The 18,849-nt window shown below is 40.9% G+C and overlaps 1 protein-coding gene across 1 annotated transcript; it reads left to right on the top strand.

Moving 5' to 3' along the window:
- Positions 1–1,159: 1,159 nt before the first annotated feature.
- On the top strand, positions 1,160–16,406 carry LOC139638459 (MORN repeat-containing protein 4-like). Its single transcript, XM_071512598.1, has 4 exons — positions 1,160–1,226; positions 9,821–9,935; positions 12,747–12,856; positions 16,252–16,406. Exons 1-4 carry the CDS (start codon positions 1,160–1,162, stop codon positions 16,404–16,406), a joined length of 447 nt encoding a protein of 148 aa, XP_071368699.1.
- The last annotated feature ends 2,443 nt before the right edge of the window (positions 16,407–18,849 follow it).

The following is an 18,849-nucleotide window of genomic DNA, read 5'->3' as shown; positions in this document are numbered from 1 at the left end:
TAATTATTCAGTCTCACAAAATGGTTTCAGATTTTTTTTCTTCATGTATAAATGTTGCTTTGTTGCTCCTGTTTGCGGCAGTTCATCTAACTCCAGCCTCGTTTTAAAACATCAGGACGGAGTGGCGTTCATCTCCGTTGATAGCCTTAAGAGAATCACAATAAGAGAAATATATAATTTTTTAACAACTAACCTCTATTTTCTTTCAGTGAAACCAGAAAATGAAAGTGTTGCAGTCGTGATCAACACTGACAGGAGACAAATGAGCTGTTAACACAATGGAAAAGCCTGTAGAGAGTGAATGAAAGCCTGGTGGCCCTGGGGCAGCATCATTTGGGCATGACTACTTAATAAAAAGAGAGGAGATAGGCGTGCTCAGCTGAATTCCAATGTATGTAGTAAGGCGCTCTTCGGATACAAGGCTTGATCATCGAACAAAGGCACTCTTACTTGTATATTAAAAATGGGATGTCTAACCCAGTGGTTCTCAACGTGGGGTCCGGGGACCACCAGGGGTCCTTGAGGGCATTCCAGGGGGTCCCCAGCAAATTGATGAATTGTTAAACTTCATTATTTTGCCATTTTAGAATGACTATTTTGATCATAGTTTCACTGTTATCTCTCTATCTACAGTACAGATAGTCATGGAATTCTGGACAAAATCATATCTGACAATAAAAATATTCTCAGATTTGGGTCCGAGATAAAATCTCATCAAATGGGGGCCTGTGGTCCTAATGTGGACTAAATTAGTGGTCTCAAAAGGTTGAGAACCACTGGTGTAACCTACTCTGACCCAGACCCTGGTGAAGGCAAGGTAAGCCGCTATGTGTGGGTTAGACATCCTCACTCGTATGGTTTTATCCTCTTTGTTTGGACATGCCAAGGTAATAAAGTCATTTTTAATATACAATAATAATTAAAAAAAAACAGTAAGAGTGCCTTGGTTTTTTTTTGGAGTGCACAATTCCCTTTTTTTCCCCTTTACTCTGTAAACATGTTCAGAAGCTATCAGTTAACCCATGGTGTGTCAAAAGGTGAAAACACATTATTTAGGATCACAAACTATGAGCTCTGGTGCCAAAATGTCAACTTCAGATTTTAATAATGGTGTGTGTGTGTGTGTGTGTGTGTGTGTGTGTGCGCCCCAGCAGGACCCATGACCCTGACAAGAGGTTCCTTCACCTACTCCAGCGGGGAGGAGTACCACGGAGAATGGAAAGAAGGCAAGACCCCCCCCCGCTCTGTCATCCGCCCATGCTCCATCACAGGCCATGTTCACATGCACATCAAAAATGTGATGATAATGCGGTTAAGACAGTAATAATACGAGTAAGGCAGAGTCCGTGTAATACTCTGATTAGATTAATGCGATTATGCTGTTAGTCGATGTAAGCAGAATCGCAGTAGTGTTCAGTACTCTGTTTGCATTTGCATTAGTAGACAGGAGTAACACTTTAATGTGCAAAGTGTTACAAGACATGGATATCATTAGAGCTGCAACGATTAATCGTTTAGTTGTCAACTATTAAATTAATCGCCAACTATTTTGATAATCGCTTAATCGGTTTGAGTAATTTTTTTAAGAAAAATAAGTCAAAATTCTCTGATTCCAGCTTCTTAAATGTGAATATTTTCTGGTTTCTTTACTCCTCTATGACAGTAAACTGAATATCTTTGGGTTGTGGACAAAACAAGACATTTGAGGACGTCATCTTGGGCTTTGGGAAACACTGATCCACATTTTTCACCATTTTATAGATCAAACAACTGTCAAAAATAATTGACAGATTAATCGACAATGAAAATAATCGTTAGTTGCAGCCCTAGATATCCTGCGGTTTTCAGAAGGGTGCAAGAATCATAATGGTGACCATTTTAGACGAGTGTCAGACAAACTCAAGGACGATGGATTTGTCAGAATAACTGCAAAAGGTTGTGGAATAGCATGATGTGGTAGTGCAGAATCATGGCTATAATTGTTTAGGTAAAATCCCAGAATTCTCTCTGGATAATTGAAATGCGTACTTCACTTGTAAACAGGATTATTATGGGGAGTTGTCAAATTGTGGAATCATGTAAACATGCTGTCATGTACTGCCAGCACCTCACTCTCCTCTGGTATCTGTTTATTTTTGATACGCCTAGGCAGCCACAAGACCAACAACAATCATTAATCAATATCAGATCAGATTCAGTTTTATTGTCCAAGTAAGTTTGCACATACAAGGAATTATTCATACTTGATGGGCGGCTCCCGTGGGTCACATTAAACACAACACACAATTCAGAAAGTAGTTTATAAAAATAGGAATCTGCACCGCAAACACCTGCAGCATAGCAACATCGACACTTTGACGCCAAACTATAAATCAGGCTTTAGAAGTAGTATATAAAAAAAAGCAGTATATTACAAGTATTAAGTAGTAGGTATATAAAAACATTGAAAATATAAATAGACAATGGGTCTCCTTTGTATAAGGTATGCACATGGTTCTCATTTTGATCATAGTTTCACTGTTAACTCTCTACCTACAATACAGATAGTCTATAGTCATATCCAACAATAAAAATATTCTCAGATTTGGGTCTGAGAGACAAAATCCCTTCAAATGGGGGTCTGTGGCTCTGATGTGGACTAAATTAGGGGTCCTTGAAAGGAAAAAGGTTGAGAATCACTGATCTAGAGAAATGGTGCTGAGTGTTTTGAACACTGCACAGGAAAAAAGAAAAAACCTATACATCTGAGTTTAGATGGGTATTAATGTATACCTAGCTATACAGCCACAACAGGATTAAAGGAGTCATTATTTCTTCAAACCCATGTCAGTCAAACTTCTTTGTTTGTAGGATCACCAAACACACAGCAGTTTGCCACTGTAGTTCCATCTCAGCCTTCTCCCAAACTATTGAAGCTCAAAGTGCCTCAAATCATTTTACAGCTCCAGAAAAACATAACATGTCCATCAAATTTCTACAAACGGCTGATGCAGCATAACCCAAGTGTTTTGTACCCAATCGACTGCACAGTGGGTCCAATTGTCCAGTATTTACATCATTATCTTCTATATTTTCCTTACTGACTATGCTCTGGCCAGTCTACAGCGCTCTGGTGGGATACTGTGCTCACTACTGCAAGGCGCACAACCAGAGTATTGTCATTAAGGAAAATATAGGAGACCTTTGGACCCACAGTGCAATCGTTTGGCTACAAAACACTTGGGTTATGCTGCATGTTATGCTATATTTTCCTTACTCACAATACTTTGATTTCACGCCAGAACGCTGTAGACTGACCAGAGCATAGTCAGTTAGGAAAATATAGGAAATAATGATGTAAATCCTGAACTTTTGGACCAACAGTGCAGTCGTTTAGGTACGAAATGATTTTTAGAGAAATTTGACGTACATTTTATAGCTTTTTTGGAGCTGTAAAAAGACGGCCTCATTAACTTTAAAGGAATAGTTCACCCAAAAATGAAAATCCTGTCATCATCTGCTCACCCTCATGCCAAATGAAACACAGGTGAAATTTGTTAGTCCATATACAGTAACACACAGGGAGGCTGCCAGCACAACTTGGTAGCAGCCTTCTCCAAAACAACTGAAGTCAATGGGGACCTGTTCTTTAGAGTTCCAAAACAAAAACAGGTGTAAATATACTGTAGGTCTTTTTGGAGCTCTGAAGAACTGGTCCCCACTGACTTCAGTTGTTTTGGAGAAGGCTGCTATGGAGTTGTGCTGGCAGCCTCTCTGTGTGTTATATGGACAAACTTCACCTGTGTTTCAACTGGCATGAGGGGGAGGAGATGATGACAGAATTTTCATCTTTGGGTGAACTATTTCTTTAATAGTTTGGAAGAAGGCTGAGATGGAACTACGGGGGCTAACTCGCTGTGTGTTTGGTGGTCCTACAAACTTCAGTGGGTTTTTCGACTGACGTTGGGGTGGGTATAATGACTGAAATTTCATTTACGGTGAACTGTAAGGAATGACCAGTGGTGTATCTATTTCACTTTTAAGAGAAAAGTGAGCATACATGCGTGACAGCAGCAAACTCTGCTTTTGAATTAATCTGCACTCTCGCACACAGATTGCAGCTCATGGGCAAACACCACAGAAAACAGTGTCAAATAAACTTGAGTCAGTAACCACAGGCAAATCTACACACACATAAACACACACGCTTACACACACACACACACACACACACACACACACCATCTGGTGTCAGTGAGCCCGCTGAGAAAGGAAATCACACTACCTAAACCAGTATTTGCAGTTTGACAAAATCACTTACACAACCTTTAGGGCAAGACAAAACAAAAGAAAACAAAGAACAAAAGTTTGATGCTCAAGCGGGTTCGATGTCGGGGGGAAACATCTGGATCGCTGCCAAGACCACACAACTGTTCAGCTAGTTTAGCTGTGATGCACTGATATGCACTTTTTTAATAATCTGTTTATTGTTTTTATGGGCAGTATACAACAATAACGTCAAGAATATATAGACATTCAGTTGTGCCCCTTTTCCACCCCCATTACATCACATGATAATGGAAAATAATAAATGCAAATTCTAAATGATATGCACATTGTAGTACACAGCAAAATGTGTAGAGTTAACAAGTGTTGATTGGAGTGTAATTTGGTTCAGGTGTGTGTGTGTGTGTGTGTGGGGGGGGGGGGGGGGGGGGGGGGGGTGCTGGTGTGTGTGTGGGCGGGGTGTTGGTGTGTGTGTGTGTGTGGGGGGGAGTGTCATCAGCACATACTGTACATACATGCATCGAGCCTCTGCGTCCATGCATGCGAAGTCACTGTTTGCACACAAGCATGTCGGTGTGTGTCCGGCGGAGGTCTGGTGTCACATGAATAATTCAGCGGCGCGATGGTTGAAGACCGGCCCAGGGGCGATCGGGTTACAGGAAGCAGGTCGGGCACGTCCACGGCGAGGCACGGCCACGGGCCATTTACTACTGTACTTCGCCGATGCGGCCGTTTAACATCCATGCATTACCACTATTGATTGACATAAAAGCCGGACAAATTCAGCTAAACCCTAATTAGCCAGAGAGCGTGACCTGACACGAGATCGGAGAGAGGCGCTGCAGAGGAGCTGAGCGGCAGATTAGAGTCCGTCTGAGGACTCAAACCAGAAGAGAGGGAGAGGAAATAACTGTCCCTTCCTACAGTAGTCCACCCATAATCCGTCCCTTCAGCAAAAAGAAAACTATTAGCTTTTTAGCGGTCTGTAAAAAGCTTACGCTGCTGCCAGTTGATTCCATCAGTTTCAATAAAGGCATTCATACTTTTGACACGGCTCTCGCGTAGCTTGACTGGAGGCGCTGTGCTCGGCGTTTGTGGGTGGAACACTGCGGCGTCTTGACACTCCACAGTTTGTTATATTTCAGTGGCCAGCCTGTGAAATTTCAGCCTCTGGCTCTCACTCACTTATCAATGCCCCCTTTAGGCTTTGGAGCAGAGATTTAAGTGTTGGATTTAAGCCTCTGTCAGCCCTGTTCCTCACTCACACACATGCACGCATATCTGCACATCCCCTGCTCAGCTTTCACACATACACACACACACACACACACACACACACACACACACACACACACATGGATGCTGGATGGTTCAAAAAAGAAAACAAGACGCTTTGAAAAAGCACTGTAGAGCTTCCGATTTAGTTTGAAACTCGGCCAAATCTCCTCTCCAAATCTCCTGTGAAAACCCTGCTGAGATTAGGCGGAGGGCAGCACTTTAAGCGGCCCTGACAGATGGACTGCCTAATTTACTTTGCCATTAGCCGGGAGTAAGGGACACACTCACTAACCTCACCCCTGCTTCACCCCCTGCCAGCCAGCCTCCCTCCCCTCCTCCAAATCCCCATCCACTGCTGGGGTTTGCCCCGTGTCTTCCTCTCCCTCCTCTCCCTCCTCTCCTCTCCTCTCGCCTCATGCCACTTTGCGAGCTCGCAGTAAATCCTAATTCCTTGCTTACAGCTGCTGTGAGGAACCCGGGACCTCCTCAGCAAGTCTCCAACTGTGCCTGACATCCAGTTACTCTCCTAATTCCTCCTGGGCCTGCTAATAGAGGAGAGGTTGGCAAAGGGAAATGCTCATTTCTCTCTCCTCCGTTTGCCATCCTCCTGATCCTGGAAATTGGTAGGAGGAGGATTAGGGGGAGAAAAATGGATCTCACCCCCTTGGGAAAATTTTGAAGGGGTAAAACGAAGGAGAGTGACTCACCCTTTGTTTGTTAGCCCCGAATATGAATATCATCCACCCTTTTGTTAAGCAAATTTGAGTTAAAATGATAATATATACCTGCCCTCCTCAATCCCCTAGTTCTACTTGACCAAAGTGCTGACTGCATTCCCCCATTCTCATTCACGCCCTTCTCCACCAAGGTCTTGAAAACCTTCAACGTGCTATTTAGGCTGTGATCACACCTTAGTCAGTTAGTTTTCTTTGGTCTAAACCAGAGAGAAAATGTTCCCTTTGTTGCATTTTTGTATTTGCCCAATTACAAGCGAACCAGGCCTTGGCTCATTGTGTTATGCGAGGCTTTCCAAGCATTCTGCTGGCTATCAGATGTCAACATCTGTCTGCTTATACCCATAAACCCTTGAATTTTGAGGTTGTTTGCTATAGTTGGTTTGGATTATGTTCTCACTCCTAATGAGCCCCATTAAAGTTCACTTGGAAGAGGACTGAAACTCGCATTTTCCAGTATCTCGGTGCTGTCATTAAGTGTCACCTGAATTTGAATGCCATTGCCAACGAACCAGACCGAGGGGTAACCGCTCTAGAGTTCAAATAAATCACTCCAAACATGCTTGGTGTGAACGCACCTGTTGGGGGTAAAAGCATTTCCAGCATGTCCTTTGTCAGTGTTTTGGTGGAACTGGTGGAAGCTGAGGGTCTTGTTGGCTTTGGCTCCACCGCTGGCCCCCTGTGTTGGTTCCAGTTTGGTCTTTAGTGCACCTTGCAGCTCGGAAACTGAAGAGATACAGTTTAGTTTCAAAATGATTTCACCATGATTTGAATAAGTTGTCACCTTCTCTGACAAAATAATTGCCTGCATAAAAAATAACACACACACTGCTGAGGCTCTGAGTCATAAGTCATTTGCTTACATGTTTTTGAGGATAGAATCAACTGTGCTTTTGAAATGTTGACTGATGGATTTCAGGTAGCAGTTGATTTTCCAAATTGGATTGTAACTATTCAATTATGAAATGGATTATTTGAGACGATGCAAGCGCAAATTCTGAACACTGGACCAAGATTGCTCGGGTAAATTATAATGTTTTCTATCTTCTTGCCAGTTTCCTGGCTGTAATGGCTCAAGAAAGGGAGAAATTGATGTCTATACACCAGAGAAGTGGTCTCGATATAGAAAGCAATATTCTTATTTGTCAGATTCCCCGGTTATGCTTGGGAAGGGAAAATCTTTGTCTGTAACAAACAAACAGGCTATTTTCAATATCATTCAGAGCATGAGCAGACCCATCGACCTTAGAGGGACAAATAGGCTCAATTATTACCAAGGTTGGTTTTCCTGAGATTCATTTTGTGACACTTTGAAAACATACCAGCCAACAAAACAAGCAGACAACAAACAAATTAAATGATTTTTCTATGTTTATTTGTGTACCTCTGTATTTATGTATGTATCTACGTATTTATCTATCTGTCTATCTACTCATTCATTCATTTGTCCATTTAGTATCATTCAGCCATGTCTGATTTCTTTTTTGCTTCTCGGAGGCGGAGGTGTCTTCTCGGTCCTGTGAGGGACTGGTTTCATTCAGCTTAGGTCCCTAAGCTCTTTACGTTGCATTACCTTCTTAAACACACACAGTGGGGGGTCCGGGGGATTTTGGCAGAGTCCCGGTCAGCACTGCCGCAAGTTTTGGCGCTTTATGTTTCAGAGAAAAACGACCACAGAGATCGATGTTGTGTCCGTAATTACAACCCAACTCTGATGTCATGGAGACTGAGGAGAGGTGGTCGCCAAAAACCCCTGGTCACAGCCGAGCCGGTGACCAGGGGTTTTGTCACCATACCTGAATTTTGGGATCCTACTAATCGCCAGAAACTACCACAAAGAACTACAAACTACCACAAAGTACACTAGTTGTTTGTGGCACTTTGTGGTACTTAGTCGTATGCTTAGTAGTACACTTTGGAGTTCTTTGTGGTACTTTGTGGCACTTTGTGGTACTTTGTGGTATGCTTTGTGGTATTTTGTAGTTTGTTTTGGTACACTTGATGGTTCTTCATGGTACTTTGTGGTTCTTTGTGGTTGTGACAAAGTGGGTATGGCCGCATTATTTGTCACTGTTAACATTATTTCTTTATCCATAAGTTAAGCCCATTGGTACATCTCTACATGTTTGTTAATTCTATCACGTATTGAGTTGACCGGTAATTTCACTGTGTATTGCCAACACACATAACTATCCCGGGTCTGTTTGTGTTTAGCATTATATTTTGTTGAGATAATAATCACAGACAGTGTTGCTATTTTGTTTACCTTTATTGTTGTTTTGGTTACAGGATTTTCAGAATTGTATAGTTAAGTTTTCTTTGTTCACAGAAGTATTCTTACCTGCCGCGGGAAACGACTGTTTGGGAGGGGGCCGCCCTGCAGTTGAGTCTGTTATGTGGTCGATGACGTCAGCGATGATGTCATGGCCTATTCCATGTCGGAGGGGGGTTCTTACTGTGCTAATGTTTATTATTCTTTTGCTGTGCGAGATCGCGAGTATTTACTGTATTGGTGGTTTTGGTGATGCATTCAGGTACAGTAGGAAATTGGAGTGCTGTGAAAATAACACTATGGTTAATAATATATAAAAGCTGGTAATATGTCTCACCCCTGTAGTGAGGTTGGTGAAGGCCAGGGGATGTGTCTCTGAAATTGGTGGCTGTGTTTAAAGAGTTGTTCTGAGGCAGCTGCTGTTATTTTGATTTGGTATGAGTTGAGTTATCCTCTGTTCTGTAAATCTTCAGTTTTTTTAATTTTTGTTTTCTTTTTTGTGTTGCACTTTGGTTGCACTGTAAATAAATGTCCACCTGTGGGACCTTCAAATCGCCTTCTGAGTCAGCCTCCTACTTCACTAAAGGCCCTCAGGCTACAGCTATCTCACAGTGGTTCTCTATAATACTTTGTGGTTCTTTGTAGTTCTTTGTGCTACTTTGTGATTCTTTGTGGTACTTTGTAGTTCTTTGTGGTGTGATTTGTGGTACTTTGTGGTGATTAGTACCAGAACTAAATTTAATATAAAATAATGATACTAATTTTAGCAATTATTTTGGCAACACCAGTGACCACAGTGTGTTTAACCTCCAGACCTGGCTGGTGGAAATCTGGGTTAACCTCCTAACTGCTGCAGGTTTCATCTGAGCTGGACTGGAGGCTGCCAAACTTCAATCACTCACACACTCCCTTCCTCCCTCACTCCCACTCTCTCAACCCCAAACCCCCGATCATTTATTTCCCTTACTTACTTCATGCGCTCAGTTGTTTTTTGTACCGTTATTTAGACTTCAGACTCCTTGTTGAGTTTTTGATGTCATTTGGTTTCTGTTCCTACTCACTTGGGTCTTAGTTTTTCATCTTTCTAGAGCTGTTGAGATGTTTTCATGACTCTCTTAGGGTTTCTTTGTCTCACCTGCAGTTTGTATTTCTTCCTTTTTAAGTGTTTTATCATTTGTGTGTATTTTCAGTCAACTAAACATAAACTGTAACTGATGAACTAGTTTATTTCCAGTAACTAACCCAGTCCTGTGTGTGTTGGCTGCCTCAGGTCTGCGTCATGGCCTGGGACAGCTGACCTTCAGCGATGGGACATGCTACACGGGACAGTTTGAGAACGGCCTCTTCAACGGCTGCGGGGTGCTGGTCTTCCCCGATGGCTCCAGGTCAGTGCCTCACTTCATGTTTGCCTGACCTTTGACCTTGTTCATTCAAAGCAGAAGAGGCAGTTTTTTTTTTCCCTGAAAGCCTCTCAACAAAAAAATCCACCTTTGGTCCTTTTTGTTGTTGTCGATCTTGGCGACACTTGTGAAACTAGTTGGCTCCTACTGCTGAGTGAAAGATCCCTCCACTCTCTCTCTCCTTTTGTTTCTTCCTCCTCTTCAGTGTTTTACCATTAGCTACCCGGCAAACTTTTTTTTTTTTTTCTCATACTTTTATTGCAATTAAATCAGTACAACCAATCCAAAATGTCCAGTGTATTTTCATGTCCTTGCAATTATTATTACTTTTTTCATTTTTTGTATTTTATACACCCGGTGATACAAACAAAAGAAAAGAAAGGAAAAACAAAACAAAAAAAAAAAGTAATTGTAAGTAATTACATATTCATCCATACACATACATACATATACACACATGTATGCACACAAATATTTATATGTACATACATAGCTTCATACGCATAACATACACTCTCTCTCCTTTTGTTTCTTCCTCCTCTCCAGTGTTTTACCATTAACTACCCGGCAAAACTTTTTGACGTTGAATAGATATTGATACGATGGCCTGCACCAACACTGAAAATTCATGTAAAAATAGCAGCAAAATGAAAGTTTGGGCATTGTCTGGGACCTAAATATCCTTCTGATATCAGTTCAAAACAGTTTTCAAAACAATAAAACAATTTTTTTACTGTGCCATAATATCATATTGTGAAAGGAGGCGCTATAATTAAGGGTCAAAATTTCGCAAAATCACCAGTCCAATTTTGAGTTGGAGGGATGATAAAGCTCGTCACTGATTGGCCCAAGAGGTGCTTGCATCATATGTGGGGGGACGACGTTTTACTGTTGCCTTTTTCTCCTCAACAAACCCCATCTTGTGACTTGCATCCGTTTGATACCACTTACCATGATGCATACTATGAATTTCAGCCATGAAGATTAATGTTGAGCCTAAAAAAAAAAAGTTGCTAATCTCTATTCTGCAAATAAAAAGGTGGGTAAAGTGAGCGTAGGCGGCGTTAACCTCCACGACATCCCTGCTCATAACACCACAACTCAGTGGGGAATCTGAACGCTGAGATGCAATAAGTTCAGCAGCCCCAGAAAAGTAATTAATGTTAAGAAATAAACTGCGGAGGAAAGTAAGACAGCAGACTGGAGCAGGAAACAAGATCTGTCACACTTTATCACACAAAACCACACAGATTGTATGCGGTTAAAAAAAAAACAACTCGCTAAAAACTAACATTGACAACCTCTGAGTTTGCTGTGTGCATCTGCTGTCATAGTCTATTAGAGAAGTATTTTGTATGAAAAATTGGTTTTAAAGTTGCTTTGCCACAGCTTGGGGTCATTCCAGATCACACAATTACTTCTGCTCCACAGATTTTCATGGCTGATTTTGTTTTTTAAATTTTTTGTCAGGCAAGAATTTGAAATGAATGCTGAGGCTGTGTGACTTTGTGCAGATGCTCAATATCTTTAAATTTGATCATTTTCATGCCAAAAAAATCACAAGGGTTCAGTGTTTCCCCCCCAGAATTTTCTTCTTGCCTCTGAAACAGCATTCAGAGCATCATGTGACACTAAAACTGTCCACTGAAACCCAAACTAATGAAATTATTTTAGTGTCAGCTGCTCTTTAAGACAGAGTGACCCACCACACCTACTGAATGGTTGGGGAACTCTGGGATATTTATTGGTCTTTAAATGAAGAATTAATTTACAGGTTTTCCAGTCTGATATCTGATATTTAATAATAGGACAATAATTTTTGTTGTTTTGAATCCTTCCTACCTCTCTTCTCAGCTTGTATCTCAGCAATATTATATGCTCAGAACATGAGCGTATATAATATGCCCAGTACGCACAGGCACAGACCAGAATTCTTGTTAATCCTCCTAATATACATTGTTAATCATGTTATGGAAGAAACTCTACCTCTATAGGAAATGTAGAAGAGAGACAGGGTGAAACAGAGAAAAACGAGGGAGAGAAAAGAAACAAGGAAAATTAAACTTCAGAAAGAAATGTACCCAACACAAAGCCAAACTTAATCCCTATCTCTCTTCTATTCCCTTAGCTTCCTGAGTTTAACCGTGTGAATGAGTATTTTAACCCTGTTTTGAATCACAATCCATTTTAGCAAATCTAAACCTCATCATGTTACACAATGAAATAAACTACACCTTTTTAAACACTATATTTTATTAGAAGACTTTTTAATTGGACACCATATGTTTTAAAAGACTCTTTCTTAAAATGATGTACAAATTCCCTCCTACAAAGCTCCTGTATTGAAACCACATGATATTGTACCATGATGCAACAGGTTGTATTGAGAGGAGCCCAGGCAGGAAACACCTTGTTAAAGCAAATATGCCGGTGGGGATGGGAGGGGTCCGACCTTCAAACCTGTCACCCTTTACGTTTCTACAGAGTTTCAAACATAAACATCTTCCTCATTGTAACCATTCTTCAAAGACATACCTCTGGTCAACCCTTTAGGCCCGCTACAACTCCAGACTAAGAAAGGTACAGGTCAAAGGTCAAGCGGTTCGTTTCCCTATCACTTCTCTGTGAAACTTGATCATTTAAGGGTCACTGGAATATTTTCTTACTTGACAGGACGCCTTGGCTCTATTTTAGCGATCTAGGAATTTAAGCTTTTTCTACTCCTGCACCAATTCTAAGTTTCTCTGTGTGTGTGTGTGTGTGTGTGTGTGTGTGTGTGTGTGTGGGGTTATTTAGGTATGAAGGTGAGTTTGTCCAGGGGAAGTTCCAAGGCGCCGGTGTCTTCAATCGCTTCGACGGGATGAAGTTTGAGGGCGAGTTTAAAAGCGGCTGCGTGGACGGCTACGGTAAAGTTTCAGCACACACCCATAATTTTAAGATCAAATGTAATATCAGACACCGTAGGTCCAATTTTGATGAAACTGTTCAAAAAAATTCATAAAATCAATATCTAAAATATAAAGGATAGGATCTGTAAATTTTGCGAATCAGTGACTTGCTTAAAAATGTTTACTGGCAGTACTTCCCTATAAAAAGTATCATCATTTGTTTAGATTTGTGCTGATTTGATAATTTTGTAAGAGTAGGTGTCAATTTCAAAGAAATTTCTCAAATCTCATTTTAAAATTTTGAAGGAAATTCTTCTTAATATCTCACATCTTTACAGTATTATACAGTATCTCAATTCCCTTGTTGTGTACACCAAACTTTTCTAATACTTTCTAATTATCTTAAACAGTGAAACATGTTAATTATCTCTCTGTGCTCCGGCTGTAACGCTCCCCTGTGGCTCTGGGTTTGCGTCTCTAGAGGTAATCAACACGTTTCTATTTGAAGGCTGCTGGGTGGCGAGGGAGGGGCAATGTGTCGCCGTGACGACTGGCTGATAGGAAATTACTTTCTTTTTTTTCTTTTTTTTTGCTTGTAAAAATAGAGATGCCATATAAACAAGCCTTCACTCACAGCCTTGTCTGAGATCTCATAATATGAAATCAGTCCTGGGCCAAACAGTAATTGCAAATGAAGGGTTTCATTCATTCCTAAACGTGATTTCTGCATTTTATTTTATGTTTGCTGCTCGATTGAAAAAAAAAAAACACAGCTGATGACAGTCTATAAAATGTTATTTTTTCAAGTAAAAGCGTCAGAATAGCTAAGAACTTTGTTAATATTGCACAGTAATTTTATTTTACTTAAAAAAAGTAAAAAGTAGGTGTCACATTTTTCACAAGTTTTTTATTTATCTGATTTAAGACCCAAAAAAAACAGATAAAAACAAATAATTGACAGCAGCTTCTCAATGAACATACAGCAGGACATTTGGAAATACACATTCCATTATTAGAAAAATGTGCCTTATGTAAGGCCTAGAAAAGGCCAATATCCATGTGATATAAAGGCTTACGGTGATGGAACATTACAACTCTGCAAAAGTATGAGTTAGCAAGTATATAGGTATTGTACAGATGCAGGCATTAACTATGAATACAGGTGCCATACAGGGTAAGGTCTCACTTTGGAATCAAACTCTTACAATTATTTTATGGTTTGCTGAAGCCGCTTTGGGCCCAAACAAATAGGATTTGCCTTATAGAGAAATCCACTGATTCCCAGAAAGTGACAGGAGGGAGTGTTTCACTGCGGGGCAAAATATTCTGTGACAAATCTTGTCCTTTGTGGTGAATCTCACCCTCCAGCGTCTCCCAAGCTGTTCAAACAAGCAACAAGAATGATTTGCAAATATAATTCGCAGCAGGTTTCTGAAATATCTCTCGGAGGGTTTGCTCAAGCGCAGGTTTTGTCTCCCCCGCAGACTCAAATCTGCTTTGTTACAGGAGACACATCTGTCACCGGCTGCGTTTACATGCACAGAGAATTTTATTCATAACCCCGTTACACAAGTAACCTGGTATTTGGTTGATGTATGTAAAAGTCCTAACTGGGTTAGAAGAACCTGAGTAAAGTCCTACTCTGATCAGGAGAAACGTGGTTAAGATGTCTGGAAACATGACAAAAAAAAGGCAGCTCTTAAAATATCATCCATTAATATTGAGTGACAGTGAAAACCAGAAGTTGAAGCAGTAAGCTGTTCCTCTGCCACAGTAACCAGTTTAATATGGGAGTAAATCAAACTTAGACTCACACAGCATTTTGCTACATTTTGATGTCTATCTGATGCTATTGCTTTGTTTTGTTCCTTTTGTTCCTGTTCTTTTATCTGTAAAGCAGTTTGTAAAAAAGAAAAGGGAGTATAAAGAGTATAAAGAAAAGATTATTATCATTATTATGATTATTACTCTCGTTCAGTCAAAGAGGGAAGCTCAAAGCTGCATCTTTTTGCATTTTTTTCAAGTTGATTGGGAGGGGTGGAAACTCTGGGTGGGGACTTTTTGTTCCAAAACACAAAACAGTGTGTGGGACAGAAAGTGAGTATTGAAAGCCAGAAATCTCAGCGGCTGGCCATGTAATTATTGAGTCATGGCTATTGATCAAAAACCCAACCCTCTCGCCTTTTAATCCATCCTTTCTATACATAAACTTGCATAGCTTTGCTTATTTCATTATTTGTACTTCTCTCTCAGCTACTGATGCAGTGGGAAGGAAAATGAGCTTAAAGTCACTTCTTAAAAACTATTATTATACAAAGTCATTCTCTTGTTCCTTATTTTATTGATTATTTTAATTATTTTATAATGTTTTATTTTACTTATTATACTCTTCCTCATATGTAGTTATTTTGCTCCTATATTTCCTTCCCATTGTTGTATAACCTTTAAACTGTTTTAAAATTGTTTTTACTATTGTTGTCCACCATTTTTATTTTGTCTTGTGAAGCACTTTGTAACTTTGTTTTGAAAGGTGCTATATAAATAAAGTGTATTATTATCATTATTATTATTATTGTTAAAGTCAAGTGCCAAAATCACACTAGAAGTGGAATAGCCCACTATAGCCTGACTAAGTAGGGAGGTGACCATGACTCATGATTCAAGTAATTTATTGTAACAAATAAAAGAGGTGTATTTCAGTAAGTACATTTCTTAAAAATAAGTTTACACTAGTCCATACCCGGGGATGCGTGTGCCATAACTCTGCGCAGACTTGCCAAAAATGCGCATAAACAGCGTAAATTTGGGAAAATGGAAAATTCAGCTTCGTCAGTCCCTGCCTATGCCGATGCTCAATGCCCATGTGCAGTTTCAGATTGATTGGCCAACCCATTGAGGAGCAAAATGGATGCAGACAGACAGAGTTTTCCTCATTTTATAGTAGGATTAGTTCTGTTCTTGTCTTTTGTGGGGTCCTCTAGCTGCCGGGGCCCAAGGCAGTCGCTTACCTTTGCCTAATGCTAAGACCGCCCCTGCAAAAATCCTGTCAACCCCGGCAGATATATTATGGTCATTTTGTGCTATGGGGCAGTAAGAATCTTTTCTCTCTATCCAAATCTAAATCTCTGCCTTTAACCAGAGCAGAGTGTGTCCAGTAGGGCTGGGTATCAGTACTCCGAAATAACCCAGTACCAAGTAGTATCGAAACTTCTCCAGTCAAACGATACCTGTATTCGATACTTTTTGTACACAGATCTAATCTAGAAAAAAATGACTACTGGTATTGGTACTGGTATCGTAATTTTTTAAATGATACCCAGCCCTAGTGTCCAGTAGTCGTGTGACTCTGTGCATGTAAACATAGCGACTGTTTTCTTTGATGAAAGGCGTTAAGAGGAATGTGTCTGCTGCAGGAGTGTTGACCTTTGCGGACGGAGGCTCCGGCGGCGGCGGCGGCAGCCACGAGGGTTTGTTTGAGACCAGCCAGCTGACGAGGAGGGAGGGCAGCCAGGCGGCGGTGCAGCGGGCGCAGGGGGCCGCCGCCAAGGCCCGCGCCCTGGCCATGTGACCCCGACTACATTACCCACAGTGCCCCGGCGCCAGGAGACCGCTCCCGTCCTCCTCTTGGTTTAAACTGTTTTGTTACTATGGAAGAGATTTGTTTTCTTTTTTCCTTTGGTTTCCCTCCCGTCCAATTTTTTTACCGCTGTATTTTAGCATATCAAAAGGTTATTTTTCAAGACTCGTTCTTTTTTATGTATTTTCTTATTTTACCAGCAGCTATTGCTTGTGCATAATTATCCAGATACTGTGTTTATGAACTTTATTTACTTATGCCTTGTAACCTGCAGTATTCCCTGGAGTTTACAGTACCAATCAGTGGCTCCAGGAAGTTTGTGACGACGAGAGGAACATTAACTAATACAGTCAATTATGAAGCCACTGATTCAGGATCAGCTGAGCCAAACCCACACCCCTATTCCTGTTCAGTCTACACACTGGTGCTAAACCTGATTCAGGGTCAGCTCACCCAACAAACCACAACTCTGCAGTCAAAACTCTATATGGCCGTTCTCCTGCCTTCCCGCTAAAGGACACATTGTCATGACCTGTGACCTCTTATTGGTGCTCTAATGTAAGAATATAAATTGTGTTAGTTAAAGGATAAGGTCTCTTCCCTCCCTGTAGTACTTGGACCCACAGACAATATTGTCTCCAGAGGTAGCTATCAGTTGAAACAGCAAGCTCCATTGCCTCTTGCTGCAACTACAATTATGTTTCCATTCAGGTTTTACCCAAATTCTAGCGAACTTTTTAAAAGTTGTCAATCTTAAAATCCGAATCTGGTGCGTTTCCATTAACGGCTTTTAACCGAATAAGTAGGTTTGCGTGCGTTTCCATAGGAGAAGTAATAATTATTCTGTCATGTAATCTGCTGGTGGCTATATTTATTTCTTCCCAGCGGCAAAGACTAAATATTATGGGCAATATTACAGGAGAAATGCCATTCAATGACGGTCGCCATATCTGGGGAAAGAGACACACAAAACAATTCTGGGAGGTCACCGTGCAAACGCATTTTATGGAGAGCCTTTGGGTGCAACACTTTAGAATTCAGAACAACAACAGTTCGTTATTATTAATTCGCAAAATACGTTTCCAGCGTTGTTTTTTTTTGAATAACCTCTTTATCGACAGACCAACAAATCCACCTCAAGTGAACGTCAAAACCTTTTTGCGATATTTGAGGATAGAGCTGCAATGATTATTCAATTAATTGATTAGTTGTCAACTATTAAATTAATCGCCAACTATTTTGATAATCGATTAATCAGTTTGAGTAATTTTTTGAGAAAAATAAGTCAAAATTCTCTGATTCCAGCTTCTTAAATGTGAATATTTTCTGGTTTCTTTACTCCTCTATGACAGTAAACTGAATATCTTTGGGTTGTGGACAAAACAAGACATTTGAGGACGTCATCTTGGGCTTTGGGAAACACTGATCCACATTTTTCACCATTTTATGGCATTTTATAGACCAAACAACTAATCGATTAATCGAGAAAATAATCGACAGATTAATCGACAATGAAAATAATCGTTAGTTGCAGCGCTATTTGGGGAGTATTTTTTTTTTATTTGGTATTTCCATTCAGCTTATTCCCATTCGAAACTTCAATTTTCGCATAAAATGGCTTGATGGAAACGCGACTACAGAGTCCAAACTGTTTGTCAAAATATCTCCAAAAAAGCCAGTCTGTAATCTGGAGAGTGACCAACATATTTCTCTCCACGGCCCGGAAAGCAGCAGCACCGCACCGTTTCCACTCAGTGGATCGTCTTCTACCGAACTCTACTGTTTACAATCTGACCTGACCGTCCAAAATTAGATCACTCCACCAGGAACCGCCTTTCATCCCACAGCGGTCTGTGCTGCATCAGAGAAAAATAGTTCTGTGATTAGTCAAAGTGTGTGTAATGGTGGAATTGTGCCATGTTTACTCTCAACTCCCCTGTGGAGCCACACACGGCTTTTTTGGAAATATTTAGCAGCAAGAGGCAACAGAGTTTCAACTGACAGCTGACTCTGGAGCCAATATTGTCTGTGGGTCCAAGTACTACAGGGATGGAAGAGACTAATTATATATAGGTCCAAAACAGCCATACTTATCCTTTAGCAAAATGTCAAAAGGATTGAGAATTTGGCTGGAGTAAATGTAAAGAGTATCAGTATTTTTTTCACTCAGTGCCACTACGGCTCAATCTGATCAGAGATCAGTTGGAACGCCCTCCTCAGTGCCAACCACACAGTGCCAAGAGGCTGCAGCTGATCCGGAGTCAGTGGCTTGTCATGAGAGGAGGAGTGGGGGTTGGGGGGGGGGGGTGTTGGGGGTGGGGGTGTCGGGGGTGGGAGGGGGCTGGGATGAACAGGGGAGGGGAATGCAAGCGCCTGCAGTTTTGCAGGCTGAATTGATCAGTGCAATTTAAAATTTGGGGGTGCAATTTGATGA

The sequence above is a fragment of the Centroberyx affinis genome, unplaced genomic scaffold, assembly GCF_046629955.1.
Source record: "Centroberyx affinis isolate AG114_WGS23_722 - 3 ecotype Tasmania unplaced genomic scaffold, CSIRO-AGI_Caff_v1 ptg006371l_1, whole genome shotgun sequence".
In the NCBI taxonomy this organism is placed as follows: Eukaryota; Metazoa; Chordata; class Actinopteri; order Beryciformes; family Berycidae; genus Centroberyx; species Centroberyx affinis.
The sequence above is the reverse complement of the archived record's forward strand: the minus strand, read 5'-3'. Positions and strand labels throughout refer to the sequence as shown.

What these genes read in the sequence shown, in the direction of transcription:
- LOC139638459 (XM_071512598.1), top strand. Translation starts at nt 1,160, where the DNA reads ATGACCCTGACAAGAGGTTCCTTCACCTACTCCAGCGGGGAGGAGTAC. An exon ending in GTCTTCCCCGATGGCTCCAG is followed by an intron (nt 9,936 to 12,746) that starts GTCAGTGCCTCA and finishes GGGGTTATTTAG; the next exon opens with GTATGAAGGTGAGTTTGTCC. An exon ending in CGGCTGCGTGGACGGCTACG is followed by an intron (nt 12,857 to 16,251) that starts GTAAAGTTTCAG and finishes TGTCTGCTGCAG; the next exon opens with GAGTGTTGACCTTTGCGGAC.